Source organism: Chlorocebus sabaeus, chromosome 28 (assembly GCF_047675955.1).
Source record: "Chlorocebus sabaeus isolate Y175 chromosome 28, mChlSab1.0.hap1, whole genome shotgun sequence".
NCBI classification, from domain to species: domain Eukaryota; kingdom Metazoa; phylum Chordata; class Mammalia; order Primates; family Cercopithecidae; genus Chlorocebus; species Chlorocebus sabaeus.
The window spans coordinates 13,297,975-13,323,830 of record NC_132931.1 but is presented as its reverse complement, the minus strand read 5'-3'; the positions used below and the strand labels follow the sequence as shown (position 1 = coordinate 13,323,830).

Sequence of the window (25,856 nt, the reverse complement as noted above, 5' to 3'; positions counted from 1 at the left end):
GGACTGTCCTGCGCGCCGCCTGAGTCCAGGCTTGCCCGCGCGCTGCCAGGCAACAACGCCCCCAGTCTCTCCGTTCGGGGAGACGCGTGGCCCTGCCGGCCACTCACCGGAAATGAGGGCAAAAGGCAACAGCGACTCTGGAATTCTATACAGGCATTGCTGAGGACACCTAAGATGACGCAATCTCTGCGCGGGATGGGCGGGGCTCCGCGAGGACCTCATGCCTCAGAGCTCGCCTGAGGAGCGGAAGCCGTCAGTCGAGAAGCAGCTACCCAAGGTCCCGTAGGTTCCGGTAGGTGTTTTCCCTCTGTTCTCGATTACCTTGGCAACGGCCGAGGCGGGAGACCCGTGGTCTGCACCGTCCTGGAGGGCGGTCTGAGTGGCTGAACTCTCAGCCAGCCACTGGGATGTGTTCGGGCTTTGGACCTTGAGGTCGGAGAGAGTCCCGAGAGGAGGCGGCGCCCCCCGTTCATTCTGAGGGGCGGTAGATTTGAGGGTTTTCTTCTAGGATTCTCACGCCGTTTTCTCTGGTAGGAACGTCTTCTGTCTAAATACTGATTGTTTTTCTAAGCCAGGTTCAGGTGCTGTCCTTTTTATGAGTTTTCCCCACAGTCCCGCACTAATACCTTCCTTCATTCCTCCTCCCCTCCTTCTCCGGGCGCCGCTGTCTCTCCTACACCTCCCGGCACATCTTTCTTCTCGATCTGATTACCTCCTACCTCCTCTTTTCTCCTCGATCTGGTTACCGCGTACCATTTCCACCTCCGGGAGGCCTCTTCTGACTCCCAGGCTGGATCAGGGCCCTCGAATTTCCCTGGGTCATAGAAAAGCGATCATTCTCTCGTCACAGGCTATGCGCCTTGGGGCCGAGACCAGAACTCACCTGTATCTAGCTTCAGCGTAGGGGAGACTAGTGCGAAGACCGCTGATTTGGGAGTCAGGGGCCCTCCAGAGTCAGGCTTTGCAAATTCCCAACTGTGTGACCCTGAGTCTACCTTCTAGAGTTTGATTCCTCATCTATATGGTGGTTTTAGAGAGTTCATGAGAGGAAGCTCTGGGGGGGGATTTCTTAGATACCTTACAGAAGGGAGTGACTGAATGAATTTGAGAGAGATGAATCTGTTTTGCTGAAACGTAAATACTTAACCTGGATTCTCTCTGGCAGCAAGGAAATGCTGTGTGGTTTGAAAAACGCTTTGCTATTTAGATTTGGATTGGCCTCTTATATGGGAACTACCTGACGTGTCTTTATGGAATATGTTGTTTGGTGTGAAAGAGACCTTGGCAACAGCTAATTCACTGCCCTCATTTTACAGATGAAACCGAGGACCAGAGAGGGAAAGTGGCCTCAAACTCACAGAGTAATTTTTTAGAGCTGGACAAGAATCCAAGCCTGCAACTGCAGAGACCAGAGATCTTTCTGCTGTCTATACTCTTGGGAGGCACATCCTAAGGTACTTTGATTTTACAACCATCGTTCCCTTTTTATTTTATGTTTTGTTTCGTTTTGTTTGTTATTGGGACATAGTCTCACTCTGTCACTTAGGCTGGAGTGCAGTAGTGTGACATGGCTCACTGCAGCCTTTCAACCTCCTGGGCTCAAGTGATCCTCTTGCCTCAGCCTTCCTTGTAGCTCAGATCACAGGCATCCACTGCCGTGCTCAGTTAATTTGTCTTTTTTTTTTTTTTTTTTCTGTAGAGACAATGTTTCACCTCATTGCTCAGGCTGATCTCAAATTCCTGGGCTCAAGCGAACCTCCCACTTCAGCCTCCCAAAGTGCTGGCCAAGACCAGAATTACAGGCATGAGCCACCGCGCCTGGCCTTCCATCTTTGCCTTTTTAAATACTCACCCCCATGGCTCCCTGAGTCACAGCCCTCCTTATACTCTATTGTAATTGCTTTTTCTCTTGTCTGTCTTTTTGCTAAAATGTCACCTTCTGAGGGGCAGAGGCTGTGCCTTAACTATTTGTTCTGTGTTCCCAACATCCAGTATAGGGTTAAGCTTGTAGCTGAAGTTAGCTAATGACAACAGCAAATGTCTCTTAGGCACACATTATCCACCAGGCATGATAGATACAATTATAATGAAGTCTTTGCAATGACCACATAAGGTAGCTTCCATTATCCCCATTTTACAGATGAGGAAACAGAGACTTAGGAAGGTTAAGTACCTTTCTGAAGATCACAGCGGGTAAGTAGCAGAGCCAGGATTTGAACACAGTCTGGGTGCTGAGCCCTGTCCCATAGCTGTGACCTTGTGCTGACTCAAGGAAGTCAGCCTGTACTAAAATAATGACTGACAAAGGCCTTTGGCGATTTGAGACTCAGAAACCAATTCATTTTTTCCCCCCAGATCTTTGCAAATTATCCGGTGGAAGGAAAATGCCTAAAGTCAAAAGAAGCCGGAAAGCACCCCCAGATGGCTGGGAGTTGATTGAGCCAACGCTGGATGAATTAGATCAAAAGATGAGAGAAGGTGAGTAGGGGAGTTCCTGTCTGGGTGGGCTGGGTCCAAGGGTCAAAGGCTTAGATGCCCCCAGGGGACAGGCATAAATGCAAATGTAAAAAGAGGGTGGTCTACTAACACTGAGCTGTTGTGTTTGCTTATGAACTCATGGAAAGTGCCCAAAACTAAGATAACGTTAATGAAAAGGTCCTCAAAAAGCCTTTTTTTTTTCCAATTTGAATATAAAAGGTTATGAAATATAGATCAGATAGTCTACCTATAGTTATTTACTATTTTGGTTAGATGTATATTTAAAATCATACAAAATATATTTACTTGGAAGTGCTATTCCTTTTCAGTCTCATTGGTCTTTGCAGCATCTGTTTTCTGTCACTTCCGTGTAAATGGCGTGTGAACCTGCTTTGTGAACCCATGTCCTATGCTGTCTTTGGAAACCGGAAATTTTATCTGAAGCCACAAGCATCTGTTTGCCTTAAATGATCACAGTGTGACTACTTAACCAATTTACTGGTTTTTTTGAGATGGAGTCTTGCTCTGTCTTCCAGGCTGCAGTGCAGTGGCGTGATCTCGGCTCACTGCAACCTCTGCCTCCCGTGTTCAAGCAATTCTCCTGCCTCAGCCTCTCAAGTAGTTTGAATTACAGGCACGCGCCACCATGCCCGGCTAATTTTTGTATTTTTAGTAGAGATGGGGTTTCTCCATGTTGGCCAGGCTGGTCTCCAACTCCTGGCCTCAAGTGATCCACCCACCTTGGCCTCCCAAAGTGATGGGATTACAGGTATGAGCCACTACACCTGGCTGAAGTTACTGTTTAAAGTAACTTTTGAAATGCCTGCTTGTAACTAACCTAATCATGTCTATTATGAGGTCGTGCGTCCAGCAGTAATTACTAAATTAGTGTTAAATTACTTTGCCCCTTTTTAAAAAAATTCTGTTGTTACCGGATACCTTCTATTAAATACTCAGAACTTGCTTTGCGATTTAGATTTGGATGGGCCTGTTGCAGTAATCATGGTCATTCTGGGCTGAGAGATTTCTTCCCCAAACAGCTCTTTATCAAAATAAAGGAAATGGGAGCGTGCTGGAATAGAAAAGATTTTGCGAGTCCTTGAAAGTAAATTAACTTCATTTTCTAAAAGGTGACTTTTGAGGGGAGGAGGAACCTTACTTTGTGTTTAGATATTCTTTACCTCCAGAAAGAAGTATTCTTTGTTCTGTTTTTCTTCTTTTTGTTTTTGTTTTGAGACGGTCTCACCTTGTTGCCCAGGCTGGAGTGCAGTGGTTCAATCACAGCTCACTGAAGCCTCCACCTCCCAGGATCAGGTGATCCACCCACCTCAGCCTTCCAAGCAGCTGGGACTACAGGCATCCACTGCTGCACTTGGCTAATTTTTCTTTTTTTTGAGATGGAGTCTCGCTCTGTCGCCCAGGTTGGAGTGCAGTGGCACGATCTCGGCTCATTGCAAGCTCCGCCTCCCAGGTTCATGCCTTTCTCCTGCCTCACCCTCCCGAGTAGCTGGGACTACAGGCACCCGCCACCATGCCCAGCTAATTTTTTGTATTTTTAGTAGAGACGGGGTTTCACCGTCTAAGCTAGGATGGTCTCGATCTCCTGACCTCGTGATCCACCCGCCCCGGCCTCCCAAAGTGCTGGGATTACAGGAGTGAGCCACCGCCCCTGGCCTGTGCTTGGCTAATTTTTCGTAGAGATGGGGGTGTGTTAGTCTGTTTTCATGCTACTGATAGACATACCTGAGACTAAGCAATTTACAAAAGAACAAGATTTAATGGACTGACCGTTCCATGCGACTGGAGAGGCCTCACAATCATGGCAGAGGCCAAGGAGGAGCAAGTCACATCTTACATGTGCACCTGCTGAATCTTGACTTCCTGCTTTTCTACTTGGATCACAGCATTTTGTTTGTTGAGCTGAATTGTAACACCTAGGTAATTGAATGGCTTAAAAGCTGGAGACAGGGAGGCACAGTCTCCTTGACCACTCCTCGCCCTTCTGTTCTTTCCTAAAAACTGAGGAGTTCACAGACAAAGATGAACTTCTGACTGCTAAGAGAGAACTGCCTTGTGGCGAGTATGAGTGCCACCTGATCCTGCATGTGTTGAAGGATCAGCTTCTCCTGCGGCCACTTCGCTGAGAACCTGTCGACTGGTCTAGTTTATTTGTCTTTTCCTCAGCCCTAAAGGACTTTGGCTGGGAGATGAAATTAGAGGTGCCTTCGGGATGATTAGGATGCCCATCTGTGGGCCTAGAATTATCTTGAGAAATTACTGTGCTGTAGAACTAGATCTGAAAGCATAGGGACCAAGGTTGGTTTTTTGGCTTTTTTTTTTTTTCTGAGACAGGGTCATCTGTTATCCAGGCTGGAGTGCAGTGGCACAATCTCAGCTCACTGCAACCTCCGCTTCCCGGGTTCAAGCACTTCTCGTGCCTCAGTCTCCCAAGTAACTGGGATTATAGGCATGTGCCACCATGCCCAGATAATTTTTGTATTTTTAGTAGAGACAGTGTTTCGCCATGTTGGCCAGGCTGTTCTCGAACTCCTGACCTCAAGAGATCCATCCACCTTGGCCTCCCAAAGTGCTGGGATTACAGGCGTGAGCCACCGAGCCCAGCCGGGACTAACCTTTTAACAGAAGTTACCATTGAATGATCTTTTTAAAAATCTATGTTTTCTAATTCTGTAATTAAAAAGATTTTTTTTTCTTGTCACACAGGTAATGTGCCAACATTGTGACAAAGTTTGAGAGTGGCATGTCTCACACATGGATGTGAACACCCAATCATCACACTCATGAATTACAAAAGGATCCAAAAATAGACATTTTTAATTTAAAACAAGTATGTTTAAATTACTTAGCTTACTTTTTATTTATTTATTTTTTTTTGAGATGGAATCTCACACTGTTGTCTAGGCTGGAGTGCAGTGGTGTGATCTCTGCTCATTGCAACCTCTACCTCCCGAGTTCAGGCAATTCTCCTGCCTCAGCCTCCTGAGAAACTGGGATTACAAGCGTGCACTACCACGCCTGGCTAATTTTTAAATTTTTAGTAGTGATGGGGTTTCACCATGTTGGTCAGGCTGATCTTGATCTCCTGACCTCATGATCTGCTGACCTTGGCCTCCCAAAATGCCCAGTGGCTTATTTTTATTAAATAACAGCTTTATTGAGATACTAATCATATACTATGAAAGTCATCCTGTTAAATTATCCAATTAAGGGGTTTTTAGTATATTCACAAAGTTGTGCGACCAGTCAATTTTATGTTTCAAGGTTCATCTGTGTTGTAGAATACATCAGTACCTAACTTCATTCCCTGTTTTTTTTTTGGTTTTTTTTTTTTTTTTTTTTTTTTTTTTGATACTGCATCCTCCCCCTCAGGGTTCAAACGATTCTCCCACCTCAGCCTCCCAAGTAGATGGGATTACAGGCACGCACCATCATACCCTACTAATTCTTTTGTATTTTTAGTAGAGATGGGGTTTCACCATGTTGACCGGGCTGGTCTCAGACTCCTGACCTCAAGTGATCTGCCCATCTCAGCCTCCCAGAGTGCTGGGATTATAGGTGTGAGCCACTGAGTCCAGCCAGCCCTGTTTAACTTCTTGAGGAGCCACCTAACTCTTTTCTGCAGTGGTTCCACCATTTTACATTCCAACCAGGAACTTAGGAGACTTCCAGTTCCTCCACTTCCTTGCCAACACTTGTTATTGTGCCATAGTTTTGATTATAGCTATCCTAGTGGGTATAAAGTGGTATTTATTCATTATCACTAGTTATTTACAAAAAGAAAATCCTGCGCAGACCGACCCTGTTCCCCCAAACACACACTTTGTTTCTCCCCAGCTGAAACAGAACCGCATGAGGGAAAAAGGAAAGTGGAATCTCTGTGGCCCATCTTCAGGATCCACCACCAGAAAACCCGCTACATCTTTGACCTCTTTTACAAGCGGAAAGCCATCAGCAGAGGTAATTAGTCAGTCTCTCTTGGCCTTTCAAACTCAAGTCACTTTTGGAGTTACTGAGCTAACTACAATCCTTATTCTCACAACTTCTGCAAGTCATGGTTTTTCTTATCACTAAAAATAAAGGGGAGCCAATGTTGGCTGAGTTGTGTGTGTGTGTGTGTGTTTGAGATGGTGTCTCACTGTCACCCAGGCCTGGAGTGCAGTGGCACGATCTTGGCTCACCGCAAGCTCTGCCTCCTGGGTACAAGCGATTCTCCTGTCTCACCTCCCAAGTAACTGGGATTACAGGCACCCGCCACCACACCTGGCCAATTTTTGTATTTTTAGTGAAGATGGGGTTTACCATATCGGTCAGCCTGGTCTCAAACCCCTGACCTCAGGTGATCTACCCGACTCGGCCTCCCAAAGTGCTGGAATTACGGGCATGAGCCACCACTGTTGGCTTTTTTTTTTTTTTAAATGAAACAGGGTCTTGCTCTGTTCCCTAGGCTGGAGTGTAGTGGTACAATCATGGCTCACTGCAGCCTCAACCTTCTGGGCTCAAGGGATCCTCTCACCTCAGCCTCCTGAGTAGGTGGGACTACAGGTGTGCACCACCCCACCCAGCTAATTTTTAAATCTTTTGTAGAGATGGACCCTTGCTATGTTGCCCAGGCTGGTTTAACTCAAGTGATCCTCTGGCGTTGGCTTCCAGAAGTGCTGGGATTACGCCACCTTGCCTGGCCTAAATACTTTTTTTTGGTTCCTCCTCCAAGGACTGTCCCACTGCAATACTGAATGCTTTTTTTTTTTTTTTTTTTTTTTTTTGAGATGGAGTTTCACTCTGTCACCCAGGCTGGAGTCCAGTGGCATGACCTCAGGTCAGTACCACCTCTGCCTCCTGGGTTCAAGCGATTCTCCTGCCTCAGCCTCCTGAGTAGCTGGGATTACAAGTGCCTGCCATCACGCCCAGCTAACTTTTGTATTTTTAGTAGAGACGGGGTTTCACCATGTTGGCCAGGCTGGTCCGGAACTCCTGACCTCAGGTGATCCGCCCGCCTCGGCCTCCCAAAGTGCTGGGATTACAGGCGTGAGCCACCGTGCCCAGCCTGAATGCTCTTTTTGATCAAGGGTGGGGAAGGTTTTTAGACCATGGTCTGATGCTCTTTCCCCATCTTTTTGACAGAACTCTATGAATATTGTATTAAAGAAGGCTATGCAGACAAAAACCTGATTGCAAAATGGAAAAAGCAAGGGTATGAGAACTTGTGCTGCCTGCGGTGCATTCAGACAAGGGACACCAACTTCGGGACGAACTGCATCTGCCGTGTGCCCAAAAGCAAGCTGGAAGTGGTAATGTCTGACACACACGCTTGATGTTATTTTCAGCTCAAAAGCTCTAGTCGACTCCAAGGGATCTTACGTTATTTGGTTGGGCTGAAATGTCGTTTTGTCCCTGGATGTCCTGCTGACTCTCCCTCACGGGAGTGGGTCCCTTTGTTCAGAAATCTGTGTGAGGCAGCGTGTGGCTGTGAGTGTGTTTGTTAGGTCTGGGGCCAATCTCAACTCCACCTTTGGGCAAATTACTGAACCCCTTTCCTCACTTAGGAAATGGTGGTGAGGAGCCCTAATCCCGAGATGGTGGCAGGGTGACATCAGGGAAGGGTGGCCACTGAGTTCCTGTCCCTTCCCCTCAGTCCTCACAGTGATACTTCAACATTACCATCACTGTTTTTCCCCCCGCCCCCCGAGACGGAGTCTTGCTCTGTCGCCCAGGCTGGAGTGCAGCAGCGCCATCTTGACTCACTGCAACTTCTGCCTCCTGGGTTCAAATGATTCTCCTGCCTCAGCCTCCGGAGTAGCTGGGATTACAGGCGCCCGCCACCATGCCCGGCTAATTTTGTATTTTTAGTAGAGACGGGGTTTCTCCATGTTGGTCAGGCTGATCTTGAACCCCCAACCTCAGGTGATCTGCCCGCCTCAGCCTCCCAAAGTGCTGGGATTACAGGCATGAGCTACTGCGCCCAGCCCACTATTTCTTCTTTCAGAACTTTCTGTTCCAAGTACCACTCCTAGGCCAGGCACCTCAGGAGTGGTGCCGAGGGACAGGAGCTGAGCTCTATCCGGCCCCAGGCCCCTCTGAAAGGCAGCTGTGGCCTCGGCACACAGTTGTTGGCTCAGCTGGGAGATCAGGCCCCATGGCCCATCTGCCAGCCTGGCCTTCTTGTCCCCAGCTCCACACAGGTGCCTCTTCACACAGGTCCCTTCATGCTGCAGTGAGACAATGGAGAGCTGCGGCTGGATGTGAGGACTTGTGTACTGAGCAGTGGGGGCGAGCAAGGGCCGCCTCCCCGCGGAAAGACTAGGGTGTTGGTTTTCTGATGGAGGCAGGGAGGGGTGGCAGAGTGGCAGAGTGGCAGAAGCCACCCCTCCCCTGAGTGCCCACATTCCACAAGGGATCCAGGTCGGGGAGCTAGTGGACTGGGGTGCTGCTTCAACCCAGTGGCCATAATAGCCTGCTGTAGACTTACCTGGGTTTCATCAGAGGATCCTGTTTACTTCAACTACGGTCTTGCTCCTCCAAAAAAAGAACTGAAAAAGTAAAATCAACACAAGCCACTGTTCTAGGGCTTTCTGGCCAGCCAAGCATTGGGCCGCACCAGGCCTGGGGGACAAGACCCTTCTTTCTGGAGGGCTCTGGGCCAAAAGGGTGTAACTCAAGTGCATAGCTTCCTGCCCTCTTCCCCACCAGAGTGTCCCAGCCCACAGGCTGCCCTGAAGTCCCCAAACAGTAGCAGAGCCACCTCTGCTTATTGCAGGGTCTGTCATGCTCACTTAGGGGAATAACGAGACTCATTCACACCGATTTCACTTCTTTTTCTTGATTGGCAAACGTGTGTTGGATTTGCATAACATATTATAACTACACATACAGATGTAACCTTGGTATCAATAGCAGCTGTTTCCACCTTCATGAGGGAGCCAAATTTTCCGTCCAGAGCTGTCACAGAAGGGTTTCTGAGGTGTGTCCCTATATGGCATGGTGGCAGAGGGTTGCCACATATGTGAGTGTGCAGGGACGAGTGTGGCGCAGTGGCATCATCTCAATGTCCTCCTCCATTGCAGGGCCGCATCATCGAGTGCACACACTGTGGCTGCCGTGGCTGCTCTGGCTGAGGCTGGCGCTCTCCACCCTGGACTCTGGACTTCGCAGGTTCCTGCCTGTGGCGCCACCCCCTTCCTGGGAGCAGCGAGCAGTGCCCCAGGCCCGAGTTGGAGCACGGTCTCTACGGGGAAGGCTTCGCTGTCCATCAGCTGTGATTTGTAAAAATAAAATCTTTAAACCTCTCGGGCCCCATGTCTATTCTTTCAGAGCATTGGCCTGTGGAACCCGGCGGGGCGGCACCAGGCCCCAGGGACCAGATGCCCCAGCCCCCTTGTGGTGTGTGAGGTGACACGCAAAGGTACTGGAGCTGGAAGGCCCAAGGTGACATGCGAAAGTGGCTGGAGTTGCCCTTGGACCTGCCGGGAGTGCAGGCACCTTGGGCCTAGCGTGTGTCCTCACACCAACACCCGTGACACACTGCGGCTGTTCCTCAGGGCCTGGCTCTTCCCTCAGGCAGGAGGTGACACCAGCTCACTTGTCCTGGAGCTCCCACAAAGCACTGAAGGCCGAGCACTGAAGCCAGGTTCAGCTGTGCTCCCATCACCTGCCCCCAAGGGTACATCCGTCCACATCGGCCTCCTTGCCGGGGTCCTGGTCCTCCTGGGGCTTGGTCCGGAACTTCTGCCAGGGGTGTGGGGTTTCCTCTGCAGGCATCACTGTCAACCAATGCTTGTAGTAGGCTCGGAAGCCGTCAATCTTCGCCAGGTAGGTGTTCCTCCCTTGGTACTGGAATTAGAAAAGCGAGGCTAGAATCACTCCTGTTACCTACAGCTAATCCCAAACCTTGGCAGCTGGCTCAGGCCTCAGGGAAGCTGGTAGCTGCCATTTTCCCTTCCAGGTGGCTGCAGGGGACAGGGCAGAAAAGCTGTGAACACGCACTACGGGAGTAGCTTACTTCAGAGAAACAGGTCCCAGCTGGGTACCCTGGGGCAGGCCCAGAGCCATCTGCCTAACAGCGTTCTTCCCAAACCCTCCATCTGCACTTACCACCCCACACCCCCAAGCTGGAATCACTGGGTCCCACCTGCCTCCACAGCCTGCCGAGCCCCTCCCCCTCAAAGCCACCTCCCTCTGACCATCATCTCAACACTGCCGAGATAGGCTCCATGGAGATATGGGGAAAAAAGAAAAGACGCACCAGACAGAAACCAAGAGCTGGCAGGGGAATGTACCAAAAAAAAAAAAGCCAAAAAGTACTATCTGACATACTACTACCACGCGGTGACAAAAGGTTTGGCGGCGTGCGGTGGCTCACGTCTGTAATTCCAGCACTTTGGGAGGCCGAGGTGGCAGATCACTTGAGGTCAGGAGTTCGAGACCAGCCTGGCCAGCATGGTAAAACCCCGTCTCTACTAAAAATGCTGGATGTGGTGGTACACGCCTGTAGCCCCCAGCTACCTGGGAGGTTAAGGCAGGAGAATGGCTTGAACCCGGGAGGCAGAGGTTGCAGTGAGCTGAGATCACACCATTGCACTCCAACTTGGGCAACAGAGCAAGACTCCGTCTCAAAAAAAAAAAAAAAAGAAAAGGTTTGACTCAAAAGACTGAACAATTCTAAACCTTAAGGTGCCGGATAGAGCCTGAAAGCACAGAAAGCAAAACTCAACAGAATCACGAATATAAACAAGGCCACTATCGTGAGGGAATATGAGTACAGATGCTCCTGACACCACGGTTCCACCCCCAAAAACCCACCCTAAATCAAAAATCAATCTGGCTGGGCATAGTGGCTCACTCCTGTAATCCCAGTTCTTTGGGAAGCCGAGGCAGGTGGATTACATGAGCTCAGGAGTTCCAGACCAGTTTAGGCAATATAGTGAAACCCTGTCTAAAAGATTAGCTGGGTATGGTGGTACATGCCTGTAGTCTCAGCTCCTCAGGTGGCTAAGGTGGGAGGACTGCTTAAGCCTGGGAGGTCAAGGCTACAGTGGGCCATGATCGTGCCACAGCACTCCAGCCTGGGCAGCAGAGTGATTCTGTCTCTTTTTAAAAAAAGAAAAAATTCGGAACAGCACGGGGGCTCACACCTGTAATCCCAGCACTTTGGGAGGCTGGGGTGGGTGGATCACGAGGTCAGGAGTTCAAGACAGCCTGGCCAAGATGGTGAAACCCCATCTCTACAAAAAAAAAAAAAAAAAAAAAAAAAAAACAAAAATCAGTCGGGCGTGGTGGCAGGCGCCTGTAATCCCAGCTACTCGGGAAGCTGAGGCAGGAAAATCGCTTGAACTTCAGCGGCAGAGGTTGCAGTGAGCCAAGATAGCGTCACTGCACCCCAGCCTGGGTGACAGAGTGAGACTCCATCTCATAAAAACAAAAGGAAAATGCATCTATTGCTGGCAACACAGCAGAGGGTCCTGACTTCATAATTATGCAAAAGTGACATACATTCAGTAGAAACTAACCCTTCACAAAGTCGATCCTTACAGAGTTACATCCTGATAAAACTATTGCAAAGTTGAAAAATCCTGTGTAGAACCATCTTTAAGTCGGGGACATCTGTCTGTGACTTAAATACAATATGCTTTAGGCCTGTGATAGTCTTATGACTGTGGAGTTGAACCCCTAGTGAGCCCTACGCCAGCGGGAAGAGACAATCCACTAGGAAGATATGCACAACATGTAATTAACAAAAAACCAGTACCCAGAATGTGTGTGTGTGTGTGTGTGTGTGTGTGTGTATGTATAAAAACCCTGGAATCAATGAGAAAAGGCTCGCAACCAACGGTTCAAAGCACAGACACACAGTTTAAAAATGCCCAGCTATGGCCGGGCACGGTGGCTCAAGCCTGTAATCCCAGCACTTTGGGAGGCCGAGGCGGGCGGATCACGAGGTCAGGAGATCGAGACCATCCTGGCTAACCCAGTGAAACCCCGTCTCTACTAAAAAATACAAAAAAAAAAAACTAGCCGGGCAAGGGGGTGGGCGCCTGTAGTCCCAGCTGCTCGGGAGGCTGAGGCAGGAGAATGGCGTGAACCCGGGAGGCGGAGCTTGCAGTGAGCTGAGATCCGGCCACTGCACTCCAGCCTGGCCGACAGAGCGAGACTCCGTCTCAAAAAAAAAAAAAAAAAATGCCCAGCTATGCCTTCAGCCAGGCACAATCTCCACTGCTGTACCACCCATTTGTAGGAAGCCCTCAAAATGGCATTCAGGTGTGACACCTGCACGGCATTCCTGACCCTGCACCTTCTGGCTGTGTGCGTCCCTGCCCATTTACTGGTCTCCGTCCCATCCGGGTTGTGCTCCAAGCCACAGTGGCTCTGGATGCTCCGGAGGTGCTCAGCACAGAGTGTGACTCGATGGACCCAAAAGCCAAAACCCCAGAGCCTGATATCCTCAGAACAGCAGGAAGAGGCTGTGGCCGTAACAAAGCAGATTCCATGACTCTGCCCTGCTCCTGCTGATACAGGAAGCAGAAAGAAATTATTTGGGCAGATAGTAAGGGCAACAGAGTCCTTGGCAAAATTTCCCTTTTAATAAAAAGCAGCCCCCAAATAATTTCTTTTCTACCAAAGAGCAGCCTGAAAAGTCAAGCTGCAGACATAGATAAGCAAGCTGGAAGCTTGCAGGGGTAAATGCTGGAGGCTGTGCCAATACAAAAAGGTTACCTGGGAGCCAGCTTTGTTCAACATGGGGGCCCCATCTTCCCTTCTTTTGTCGCCATGTAAAGAACCAGGCAACACGGTGCTGGAAACCTTCTGCATAATAAAAGGTTAGGGTGGGGTGCCAGCTTTTATACGAGCTGTGTAAATGGCACACCTGGTCCAACCAATCTTTTGTGTCCTTTGTAAATCAGACACCACCTCCTCAAGCTCATCTATAAAACCTCTGCATTTCATGGTGAAAGCGGCAACCCATTTCTCTGGCATCTCTCTCTGCAGAGAGGTTTTTTTTTTTTTGAGACGGAGTCTCGCTCGGTCGCCCAGGCTGGAGTGCAGTGGTTCGATTTCGGCTCACTGCAAGCTCCACCTCCCGGGTTCATGCCATTCGCCTGCCTCAGTCTCCCAAGTAGCTGGGACTACAGGCGCCTGCCACCACGCCCGGCTAATTTTTTATATTAGAGACAGGGTTTCACCGTGTTAGCCAGGATGGTCTCGATCTCCTGACCTCATGATCTGCCTGCCTCAGCCTCCCAAAGTGCTGGGATTACAGGCATGAGCCACAGCGCCAGGCAAGAGCTCTTCTCTTTCACCTATTAAACTTCAGCTCTTAACCTCTTTTTTTTTCTTTTTTTGAGACCGAGTCTCCATCTATCACCCATGCTGGAGTGCAGTGGTGCAATCTTGGCTCACTGCAACCTCTGCCTCTTGGGTTCAAGTGATTCTTGTGCCTCCTGAGTAGCTGGGATTACAGGTGCCCGCCACTACCCAGCTAATTTTTGTATTTTTAGTAGAGACAGGGTTTCACCACGTTGGTCAGGCTGGTCTTGAACTCCTGACCTCAGGTGATCCACCTGCCTTGGCCTCCCAAAGTGCTGGGATTACAGGCGTGAGCCACAGTGCCCAGCCTTAACCTCACTCTTTTTTTACTTTTTTCTTTTTTTTGAGACAGAGTCACCAGATGTGGTGGGTCACGCCTGTAATCCCAGCACTTTGGGAAGCCAAGGCGGGTGGGAGGTCAGGGGTTCCTAAGAGAAGCTCCTGGACAGTTTCAAGCATGAGAACACAATCCCAAGGGCCAGAACCAGGGTTGGGTGGTGGCGGGGGTTAGAAATGGTGAAGGAGCTGATGAGCTCGAGCTTGGGGCACACACCCGGTCAAAGGTCGGAGGGTACTGGGCTGCAAACTCCAGCTGGCGGATGACCACTTCGTTCACCGGGACCCTGTTCTGCTTCATGTCCTTCAAGATGTTGATGAGATAGGTGTAGTCCAGCTTCCTGACGGCTGCGTTGATGAGGGCGCTGTAGATGTGAGTGTTGGGGGTCACCTGGGACTTCTAGAACACAGGGACATCATAGAATCAGCAAGATGATGGCAGCCATTGGGACCCCACAGCTCCCACCCTCTGTCAATCAAGCTGGCTCCTGGGACCAGCGGCCACAGCCAACAAGGCAAACCCGGCAGCAACGATGGGCTGAATGTCCCTCTCCAGCAAGAAAGCCAAGCCCAGCCCCTCTGCTCAGCCCTAAAGAAGCTGCGGAAAAGGACGCCCGTGCTGCTCTCAGACACCGACTGACTCGGGCAGAAAATGATGTGGGAGACACCACCTCCTCGCTCCCTGGGGTGGGTTTCCCCGTGATGGATGGTCACCAGGTGGTGGTCAGCCTAGAAAAGCGTGAGTCTTGGCTAGGTGAGCCAGGCAGGGTCCAGGAAAACAGTCAGAGGGTGATGGACCTGGGGGACCCTGACAACGCAGGACGCAGCCTCTGCTGTGGTCAGATGAAATCCACGCAGCACTAACAATGGGGGCTAGGTGGGAGGCACAGCAGATCTCGGGGGCTTTGAAAACCACCCACGGCTCCCCAGGAATTCTGAGAATCCCTGCCATACCTCTAGAGTGTTGGGGCCGAGGCCTGTCCCCAGCCCTCAGTGTCACCCCACGGCCACCTTCTTCCAGACGGGAACGTCCGTGCATCTCTACGCCCGGCCCTGAAGCACTCTTTGGGGTCTGCTTCCCCCAAAATGGGACCGAAGATCATTCTACACCAGAAGCTCATCAACCCCACTCTCTTTGCCCCTATGCACAGTTCATCCAAGTGGGGGGCTTGAGGGACCTCTGCTCCCCCAAACTTTCCTCCTGAGCTGCAGAGTGCTCCTCAGGACCACGGGCGTCCTGCCCAGGCCCAGGTCCACTCACCTTCATGTCTGTGAGCAGCTGCAGACCATCCTTCGGCCTGTGGCACCCGATGGCCAGGTTGCAGAATGTCTGCAGGTTGGGGACAAGGCCCCTCTTCGCCAGGACTGGCAACAGCGCCTTGGCCCCCTCCAGGTCTCCCAGCTTGCTCTTCTTTCTCACCAGCGTGTTAAAGAATGTCAGGTCGGCCTCCACCTGGTGTTTGTCCAGGAGCGCCAGCAGCAAGGACTCTGCAGGACTCCCGGACTCCACCACCTCAGCCAGTAGCGTGAGGGTCCTGATGTCAGGCTGCTGCCTATGCTCTGCCATCTTGCTCAGGAAGCCCTCCAGGCCCCCTATTAAGGCCAGCCTGTCAGCTGGGGTGCTCACTGTTCCAAAGGAGACCACGGTCGGGGGAACGGCCCCAGGGGTCAGGAGATTGACTTCCAGCTCCACGGGAGGTGGCTTCAGGGCCACAGGGGGCAGGGCCGCGGTGTGGCTGGGCTGTGCCTTGGTTTCCACCTCTGGCTGGGCCTTGCCGGGCACTCTGGCTTCCTGAGGCTCTGGAGGCCCAAGTGCCTGAGAAGGTTCCAGAAACAGCTGCCTCTCCAGGGCCTCCACGTGCAGCATGGCTGACATGCGGTTGCCTGCCTTGGCCTGGGCTGTCCTCGTTGGTCGCTGCCTGCCCACTGGGGGCTGAAGCAGGGTTGCCTCCTCACCGGGCTTCAGAAGCAGCTCTGAGGCTACCTGGGGGTCCCCTAGGCCACAGTCCCGAGCTGCTGCCAACAGCAGGTTGTAGCTGTCCCGGCTTGGCTGTAGCCCCAGACTCAGCATCAACCGCCACACCTGCCAGGGAGGACAAACGTTAGCTCGGTGCTCCCGTTCAGCAGCTGGGCGCAGGGCTCACACCCGGAATCCCAGTGCCCCTGGAGTTTTAGATGGGAGGATCCCTTGAGAGCAGGAGTTCCAGACAAGACTGAGCAAAATAGCAAGACCCTGCCTCAAAAAAATAGGCCAGGCGTGGTGGCTCACACCTGTAATCCCAGCACTTTGGGAGGCCGAGGCAGGTGGATCATGAGGTCAGGAGATTGAGACCATCCTGGCTAACACAGTGAAACCCCGTCTCTATTAAAAATACGAAAAATTAGCCGGGTGTGGTGGCGGGCACCTGTAGTCCCAGCCACTTGGGAGGCTGAGGCAGGAGAATGGCGTGAACCTGGGAGGAGGAGCTTGCAGTGAGCCGAGATCGCGCCATTGCACTCCAGCCTGGGCAACAGAGCAAGACTCTGTCTCAAAAAAATAAATAAATAATTTAAAAAAAGCTTTCCAGCCGGGAGCTGTGGTTCACATCTGTAATCCCAGCACTTTGGGAGGCCCAGGCGGGCAGATCACATTAGGCCAGGAGTTCAAGATCAGCCTGGTCAACATGGTGAAACCCTGCCTCTACTAAAAATACAAAATTAGCTGGGCCTGGTGGCGTGTGCCTATAATCCCAGCTACTCGGGAGGCTGAGGCAGGAGTATCACTTGAACCCAGGAGGCAGAGGTTGCAGGAGGCCGAGATCGTGCCATTGCACTCCACCCTAGGCAACAGTGAGACTCCATCTCAAAATAAATGAATGAATGAATGACTCTGCGGTTGCACCTGCAGAAGTGCTAGTGGGGCTGTGGGAGGGTTGAACAAGTCCCCAGGTGAGTGTGCCGCAGGCTTTCAGGGAAGGTGAGTTTAGAGGGGCTGAGCCTACTGCAAAGCAGGGTGGGAGAGGCAGGAGCTGCCCTCATTCCATCTCTAAGGGCCTCCTCTCCCTGCCATCTGTAGCACGGAGGCTACAGTGGCTGCTGGGTTTTCAGAAAAGAGCACAAATATAAAAATACTCAGCACAGGGCCATCATGGGTGCTCACAGGATCACCATTTTGCACCTCTTGCGCCAGGGAAGCAGGGCAGGAAGGTGGGGTGGGAAGGACATACCTGGAGGGCGTACCGGAAGCCCGTCTTCTTGTCTTGGATGCAGCCCATGAGCAGGAAACTAAAAGTCTCCTCCGTGACAATGTGCCCTTTGTGGATGATTTCCTGGGGGAGGGAACAAAGAGGTCCCATTGAGAACCTGCAGCAGGCTGGGCGTGATGGCTCATGTCTGTAATCCGAGCACATTGGGAGGCCGAGGCAGGAGGATCACTTGAGGCTAGGAGTTTTGAGACCAGCCTGGGCAACATAACAAGACCCTGTCTCTACACTCGGATAGAGGACACCCCTTCTAGGAAGCCTTCCCTCGAGTGCACAAAGCAGGACACAGCACACAGCGGCACACACAACCTCCAGCAGGGTCTCATCAGATCCGTCTGTGAACCCCAGTGCCCAATACCCGCTGTCTCACCCTCCCTGAGCCTTCCTGCATGAGGAGAGACAGACACCACAGCCCCGACCCCACCACATGAGACCAGCCCCACAACAGGGAGCAGGATGGCAGGTGAAGCCCCCGACCTTGAACACATCAAGGCACATCCTAAGGTCTGCACATTTGGCAGCCATCTTCAGCAGCGCGTGGTACGTTTTCAAGTTGAGTTCGATGTTTTTGGCCTGCAGCTGCTGCCGGAGCTTCAGGGCGCTCTGCAGAGCCGAGTCCTTCCAGGGGGACTCGGCACAGACGTTGAACAGGGCCGTGTAGGTGGCATCTGAGGGCTCCAGGTCCCGCTTTTTCATCTGTGGAGATGGAAGCAGCTCAGTGGTGGCCTGGGATCAGCTGGACGCACAAGTGAGCAGCCGCCCCAGAGGAGGCTGAGGCTGGAGAGGACCCCATTACTGCATACACCAGGCCAGGCTCTAAGGCAGAGCCATGGGACACATCAGAGCCCAGCTCTCCAAACTCAGACACATTGAAGGGACTCTGAAAACTGAGCCCACACCCCCATATGTACCAAAGAGAAGCTATCCTGCCCTGGGCACTTGTCAGCCCACTCCAGGCCTGGGGTCCTGGCAGCAAGGTCTTCCTGATGTCCCACCTTCAGGCCACCCAGTCAAGGGGAAAAGGGGCTATAGTGCTTACTACCTGAGGGTTCCTGGGCAAGTTAGCGCTTCCTTGTGAAAATGGGGATGACATCATCACCTTGAAACCAGAGATGCCTGTGGCAAGTAGGAGGGTGCACTGCAGTGCTCTAGGGGTGGCCCCGAACCACTGGCACAATGCACATTCTCAGGGCCACCTCATCTGGTGAGTCACAAGCCCCGGAGGTGAGTGACACTCAGCTTATTGAGCCTCCGGGGGACTAAGGCAGGTGCTCAGGGTTGACAATCCCTGGTGAAGCCTAGCACTTGCAAATGCCCAGAGAAGGGTCATCTGGTCGAGGGCAGGCGACAGGCGGCTCAGTGGCAAAAAGAACCCTGCTAGAGTCAGGCCATTTGCGGCTCAAATCTCAGCCCTGGTGCATTCAAGTGGGGTGGCCTTGGACATGTCCCTTTATTGCTCTGTGCCTCAGTTTCCTTATCTGAAAAGCAAAGATGGCAGTCCCTACTTTGAGGATGATGTAGGCTCTGTGTGTATTGCTGCACTCCACAGAGGTGCACTGACAACTCGCTACCTGCCCAGCACCAGCCCTGGGGTTAGCAGAGCGGGCACAGCCTGTCCTTACTGAGCTGACACTCGAGAAGACAGACACACTGCAGATGAGTCACCAAAAACAGTAACAAGGCTGGGTGCTGTGGCTCATGCCTATAATCCCAGCACTTTGGAAGGCTGAGAGGGGCAGATCACCTGAGGTCAGGAGTTCGAGACCAGCCCAGCCAACATAGCGAAACCCCGTCTTCTACAAAAAATACAAAAAAATTAGCCAGGTGTGGTGGTGGGCGCCTGTAATCCCAGCTACTCGGGAGGCTGAGGCAGGAGAATTGCTTGAACCTGGGAGGTGGAGGTTGCAGTGAGCCGAGGTTGTGCCACTGCACTCCAGCCAGGCTGACAGAGCCAAGACTCCCGTCTCAAAAAAATAAATAAAATAAAATAAAATAAATAAAAACAATAAAAATATTTTTTTTCTTTTTTGTTTGAGATGGAGTCTCAGTCTGTCACCAAGCTAGAGTGCAGTGGCATGATCTCGGCTCACTACAACCTCTACCTCCTGGGTTCAAGTGATTCTCCTGCCTCAGCCTCCCGAGTAGCTGGGACTACGGGTGCGCGCCACCATACCCGGTTAATTTCTGTATTTTCAGTAGAGACAGGGTATCATCATGTTGGCCAGGATGGTCTCAATCTCTTGACCTCATAATCTGCCCACTTTGGCCTCCCAAAGTGGTGGGATTACAGGCATGAGCCACTGCACCCAGCCAAAACTAATAGTTTTTTAAAGTGGATGTAATGGGCCGGGTGCAGTGGCTCTTGCCTGTAATCCCAGCACTTTGGGAGGCCAAGGTGGGTGGATCACTTGAGGTCAGGAGTTCGAGACCAGCCTGGTCAACAAGGTGAAATGCTGTCTCTACTAAAAATACAAAAAAATGAGCCGGGCATGGTGGCATGTGTGCCTGTAGTTCCAGCTACTCGGGAGGCCGAGGCATGAGAATCGCTTGAGCCCCGGAGGCGGAGGTTCCAGTGAGCCAAAGTCACACCACTGTACTCCAGCCTGGGCGACAGAGCGAGACTCCGTCTCCAGGAAAAAAAAAAAAAGAGAGGCGCAGATGCAGTGGCTGGGCTGTGGCCTATAATCCCAGCACTTTGGGAGTCCGAGGCGGGTGGCCGGGGTTAGAGACCAGCCTGGACAACACAGCACAATCCCACCTCTACAAAAAATTTAAGAATTAGACAGATATGGTGCTACACACCTGTACTCACAGCTACTGATGAGGCTGAGGCAGGAGGAACTCTTGAGCCAAGGAGTTGGGGGCTGCAGTGAGCTATGACTGCACTCCAGCCTAGGCGACAGAGTGAGGCTACCTCTCTCTCTCTTTTTTTTTTTTTTTTTTTTTGAAGGGAAAAAGAAAGGGAACATGGGGACTGCTGCAGTCCAGGCAGGTGCTAAAGGGCTTTCCACGTCATCTCGTTTATCACCCACAATCACCATCATTTTAAGGAGGTGACTGAGGCCAGGGAGGTGAAGTCACCTGCCCAGTGTAAAGCACTAGCAACGGCACACTCGGGATCCGCCCCCAGCTTTTCAGAGCCTTGCCCCTGCTGCCCCGCGCTCACACGCACCTGGTTGTAGAGCTTGAAGGCCTTCCTCAGGTAGCCGACCCGCCCGCAGCCCCCGATCAGCACCGTGTAGTTGCTCTCCATGGGCTGCACTCGCTCCTCCTTCAGCATCTGCCTCTCAAACAGGTCCAGGGCTTCGACCAGCTGCAGGGAAGAGGCAACAGGGCAGGGGCTCAGAACCACCCCAGAGACCCTCGGCAGAGAGAGGGAGGCTGAGGCTGAGGGACCCTCCTGAGACAGTGCAAGACGGCGGTCCTGGGTAGACTGCAAACCCCCTGAGCCCCCGGCTGTCTCTGCCCCATTCCTCCCCTCACAACATTTCCCCGGTGAAGCCTCAGTTCGTTCCTTTATTCCTTCATTATTTTCATCTGTTCATTCAAACAATAATTACTGAGTGCTTCAATGAGCCAGACAAGGTCTATCCACTGCAGATATAGCTGGGAACAAGAGGGAGCTCCTTCTTGAAGCTCATGTTCCGGTGTGGAAAGTCAGACATGAGGCCAGGCGCGGTGGCTCACATCTGTAACCCCAGCACTTTGGGAGGCTGAAGCGGGCAGATCACAAGGTCAGGAGTTCGAGACCAGCCTGGCTGAGATGGTGAAACCCTGTCTCTACTAAAAACACAAAAATTAGCCAGGTATGGTACTTGGAAGGCTATGGCAGGAGAATTGCTTGAACCTGGGAGGCAGAGGCTACAGTGAGCCAAGATTGCACCACTGCACTCCGGCCTGGGTGACAGAGCAAGACTCTGTCTCAAAGAAAAAAAAAAAAAAGACACACATGAAATGGGATAAGAAAGACATACAACATATCAAGTGATGACAGGTGCTACAAACAAAACTAAAGCAGGGGCCAGGTGTAATGGCTCATGCTTGCAGTCCCAGCATTTTGGGAGACCAAGCCGGGCAGATCAACTGAGGTCTAGAGTTTGAGACTAGCCTGGCCAACACGGAGAAACCCCATCTCTACTAAAAATACAAAAATCGGCCGGGCATGGTGGCACACGCCTGTAATCCCAGCTACTTGGGACACTGAGGCAGAAGAACTGCTTGAATTCCCCAGGAGGCAGAGGCTGCAGTGAGTCAAGATCGCACCGCTGCACTCCAGCCTGGGTGACAGAGTGAGATGCTGTCTTAACAACAACAAAAAAAGCGTAAAGCAGGGAGTGCTAGAAGGGTGTGGAGGATTCACTTTTCCTTTTTTTTTTTTTTTTTTTTTTTGGAGACAGATTCTTGCTCTTTGACTCAGGCTGGAGTCCAGTGGTAAGATCAGCTCAGTGCAACCTCCATCTCTACCAAAAAAAATACAATAAAATAAAACTGTGGCAGAGGATGGCAAAGGGCAGTGATACTTACAGCCGTAAGGCTGGCAGTTCACAGGCCAGGCCCAAAACTTAAGAGGCTGGGAAGGTCAGGCGACCCCTTGCAAAACACTGAGCCGCCAGGGGTAAGAAGCCAGGAGCCGCAGAACCCAAAACGCCACTCACCTTCCCTTCCTTGATCAGGCGTTTGCACTGCAAGAAGTACCAGTACGGGGTGTTTCTCCGGCCTCGCCATAATTTGGGCTCCGGTTCCTCTGGCTCCTCTCTCTGTTCCCTGAACCGCAGGTTATGGAACTGGGCTGTGGATTTGCGGAATAGTCTCCGGGAGGAGTATTTGTCAGAGAGGGTCCCAAAACTCTCCTCCTCCTCCTCCTCGTCTTCTTCCTGCGTGGCCGTGGAGTTGGAGTGGCTCGGGTCAGAGCCCAGGCTGCCCGTGTTCTCCGGGTGCTCCTGGCCGAGGGGCAGCTGAGAGGAGGAGCTGCTGAAGGCCGCCCACACTGGCCGCATCAGCCCCTCCCTGCCTCCCGCCCACCTGGCGCTACAGGGATCCAGGTGTTGCAGGACGAACAGTCCCATGGGGCGGGCCCTGGAGAACAGTCTAGCGAGTCTCATGAGGTTCATTTCTGGCTTTCCGGTCCCTCCAGGGCCTGGAATATATCAGGAAAAGTAAGAGAGTCAACTCACTTCCTAGTCACAAAAGGCAGAAAGAAAAAAGTGCTTAGAAGTATGGGCCCAGGCTGGGCGCGATGGCTCATGCATGTAATCCCAGGACTTGGGGAGGTCGAGGCCAGCATATTACTTGAGGTCAGGAGTTTGAGACCAGCCTGGCCAACATGGTGAAACCTTGTCACTATGAAAAATACAAAAATTAGCCAGGCATGGTGGTGTGCGCCTGTAATCCCAGCTACTCAGGAGGCTGAGTCAGGAGAATCACTGGAACCCGGGAGATGGAGCTTGCAGTGAGCTGAGATTGCGCCACCATACTCCAGCCTGGGTGACAAAGTGAGACTCTGTCTCAAAAAAACCAAACCAAACCAAACAAACAAACAAAAGAACAGGCCAGGAACGGTGGCTGATGCCTGTACTCCCAGCACTTTGGGAGGCCAAGGTGGGCAGATCAGTTCAAGACTAGCCTGGTGAAACTCCATCTGTACTAAAAATACAAAAAAAATGAGCTGGATGTGGTGCTACATGTCTAATCCCAGCTACTCAGGAGTCTGAGGTAGGAGAATCACTTGAACCCAGGAGACCGAGCTTGCAGTGAGCTGAGATCACGCCACTGCGCTCCAGCCTGAGTGACACAGTGAGACTCTGTATCAGAAAAATAATAATAATAATAAATAAAATAAGAAGTACGGGCCCAGAGGTTAGAAAGCCTAGGTTCAGGTCAGACATAGCTCACTGCAGCCTCACCCTCCTGCGCTCAAGTGATCCTCCCATTTCAGCCTCCTGAGTAGCTGGAACGACAGGTGCGTGCCACCACGCCTAATTTTATTTTTTGGTCGAGACGGGGTCTTGCTATGTGCCCAGGCTGGTCTCGAACTCCTGGACTCAAGCAATCCTCTCACCTTGACCTCCCAAAGCACTGGGATTACAGGAATGAGCCACCATGCCCAGCCTAAAATATTTTGAAGTCCGGTTATATTAGAAGGTTGCCATTGGAAAAGTCTCACAAGTGATGGCAGATTGAACAGATTAAAAACTAGGCCCAGCAGGCCAGGAGCGGTGGCTCACACCTGTAATCCAGGAACTTTGGGAGGCAAAGGTGGGTGGATCACCTGAGGTCAGGAGTTCGAGACCAGCCTGACATGGTGAACCCCATCTCTACTAAAAATACAAAAATTAGCTGGGCGTGACAGCATCTGCCTGTAATCCCAGCTACTTGGGAGGCTGAGGCAGGAGAATCACTTGAACGTGGGAGGCAGAGGTTGCAGTGAGCCAAGATAGTGCCATTGCACTCCAGCCTGAGCAACACAGCAAGACTCTGTCTCAAAAAAACCACCAACAACAACAAACAAAAAACTAGGCCCAGCAAGGGGAGAGACTTGCTGGGGTCCTGCAGCAGTGCAGTGGGTGAGACTGGCCAGTTTGGGCTGGGCTGGCTTAGAACTCAGGTCCATGTAACGTATGGACAGACTCTCCTGACCAGCACCTTTGTGAAACTAGTGCAGGGGGCCTTTATCATTCTGCATCTGGCAAGCCCTGCCACTCCTTCTTACAAGCATGGAGTTTATGTCATTTTCTTTTTATGGGAATGGGGTCTTCATGTTGCCCAGGCTGGAGTGCGATGGCACAGTGGCAAACGCACAATCACTGCAACCTCCAACTCCTGGGCTCAAGTGATCCTCCTACCTCAGCCTCCCAATTAACTAGCACTACTGGTGCACACCACCATACCCAGCTAATTTTTTGTATTTTTTGTAGAGATGTAGTCTCCCTATGTTTCCAGGCTGGTCTAGTACTCCTGGCCTGAAGCAATCCTCCAGCCTTGGTCTCCCAAAGTGTTGGGATTGCAGGCATAAGCCTCCATGCCCTGCCTTATGTGCATTAATTACAACACACAGAATTACAAAACAAAAAGCAATGATATTGAAATGGCATCAAAATGCTTTAAAAACAAATTTCTGCTATACTAGCATAGATGCTTATTTTCAATGCATTAAATAACAAGACCCTATCATAATTTCAAAGCAGTAATGAATGTAAGTGACAGCTTAAGATATCACCTTGTAGTTGCTGCACAAACTGTTTTTTTTTTTTGAGTCTCACTCTGTCGCCAGGCTGGAGTGGGGTGGTGCCATCTCAGCTCAATGCAACCTCTGCCTCCCAGGTTCAAGCAATGCTCGTGCCTCAGCCTCCCAAGTAGCTGGGATTACAGGCACGCACCACCACTCCCGACTAGTTTTTATATTTTTAGTAGAGACGGGGTTTTGCCATGCTGTTCAGGCTGGTCTCGAACTCCTGACCTCAAGTGATCCTCCCGCCTCAGCCTCCCAAAGTGCTGGAGTGACAGGTGTGAGCCATCATGCCTGGCCCTGCATAAACTCTTATCTGGAACTATCACTTACACTCACCCCCACTTGCAATTATGACACAGTTTCAGGCACTGCTAAGGCTGCTCCAGCAATGGGGAAAGGAAATGCTAAATTTCACAGAGAAAACAGGGGTGTCATTTTGTTCCTACACAATTTCATTACCCCACCCTGGTTAGAAAACCCTGAATTAGACCGTAGAGTGGCTCATGCCTGTAATCCCAGCACTTTGGGAGGCCCAGGCGAGTGGATCGCTTGGGGCTTGGGGCTAGGAGTTCGAGACCAGCCTGGGCAACATAGCAAGACCCCCCATCTCCACAAAAATTAAAAATAAAAATTTAAAAATTAGCCAAGCGTGGTGGTGCAGCTACTCAAGAGGCTGAGGTGGGAGGATCGCTTGAGCCTGAGAAGTTGAAGCTGCAGCGAGCTATGATCGTACCACTGTACTCCAGCCTGGGCCACCTAGCGAGAAAAGAAAAAACCCTGAATTAGAGACACGCCGCGGCCGTGTCTTCGGAGAGACCCGCCCCTCCTCAGACGCCTACCCGGACCCTCAGGCCAACGCCGACCCCTCTCCACACAGACTTTTGCAGCCTCAGTTTCCCTCCTCGGACGCCCCTGGCTCCAATCCTGGTTCGGGCACTTCCTTCCCCTCTGGCGTGTCTCTGCCCGGATCCCGGGGTTCCTGCGAGGATCACACAAGAACTCACTTGAAGTGTCCGGCGCAGTGCACTCCGACGGGGCTCTCTACCCGGTCCCCGCGACGGACCCGGCTCTCCCACGGGTCACCCTCTCCCCGGACGCGCAAGCGCAGCCCGCGTCGCCGACACACGCGGCTGGTTTCAGGTTTCCGGCGAGACTAGGCCGGCGTTCGGCTGGCGGCTAGCCAGGACTAGCGGAGCGACGGGACTCCGCGCTCGATTGGCAGTGCCTGGACAGGCGCAAGAACCGGCGCGGGC

The 25,856-nt window shown here is 51.7% G+C and overlaps 2 protein-coding genes and 1 non-coding gene across 5 annotated transcripts; 1 reads left to right on the top strand and 2 right to left on the bottom strand.

Moving 5' to 3' along the window:
• Nucleotides 1–179: 179 nt before the first annotated feature.
• BUD31 (BUD31 homolog) lies at nt 180–9,782 on the top strand. Of its 2 annotated transcripts, none has more exons than XM_008018655.3 (6): nt 180–292; nt 1,317–1,454; nt 2,356–2,478; nt 6,334–6,456; nt 7,621–7,787; nt 9,561–9,782. In XM_008018655.3, exons 3-6 carry the CDS (start codon nt 2,385–2,387, stop codon nt 9,609–9,611), a joined length of 435 nt encoding a protein of 144 aa, XP_008016846.1. In that variant the 5' UTR covers nt 180–292; nt 1,317–1,454; nt 2,356–2,384; the 3' UTR covers nt 9,612–9,782. The 2 variants fall into 2 exon arrangements, with proteins under 2 accessions (XP_008016846.1, XP_008016845.1); XM_008018654.3 differs by having other exon boundaries at nt 256–530.
• On the bottom strand, nt 5,193–5,296 carry LOC119621411 (small nucleolar RNA U13). The gene has a single exon (XR_005237972.1). It is a non-coding gene; the product is annotated as a small nucleolar RNA U13 (small nucleolar RNA).
• Nucleotides 9,301–25,852, bottom strand: PTCD1 (pentatricopeptide repeat domain 1). Of its 2 annotated transcripts, none has more exons than XM_037990537.2 (8): nt 25,608–25,852; nt 22,031–22,512; nt 20,548–20,688; nt 17,853–18,071; nt 17,340–17,441; nt 15,395–16,216; nt 14,351–14,533; nt 9,301–10,326 (listed from the first exon to the last, which is right to left on the bottom strand). In XM_037990537.2, exons 2-8 carry the CDS (start codon nt 22,484–22,486, stop codon nt 10,141–10,143), a joined length of 2,109 nt encoding a protein of 702 aa, XP_037846465.2. In that variant the 5' UTR covers nt 22,487–22,512; nt 25,608–25,852; the 3' UTR covers nt 9,301–10,140. The 2 variants fall into 2 exon arrangements, with proteins under 2 accessions (XP_037846465.2, XP_037846467.2); XM_037990539.2 differs by lacking the exon at nt 25,608–25,852 and adding an exon at nt 25,443–25,598.
• Between the last annotated feature and the right edge of the window lie 4 nt (nt 25,853–25,856).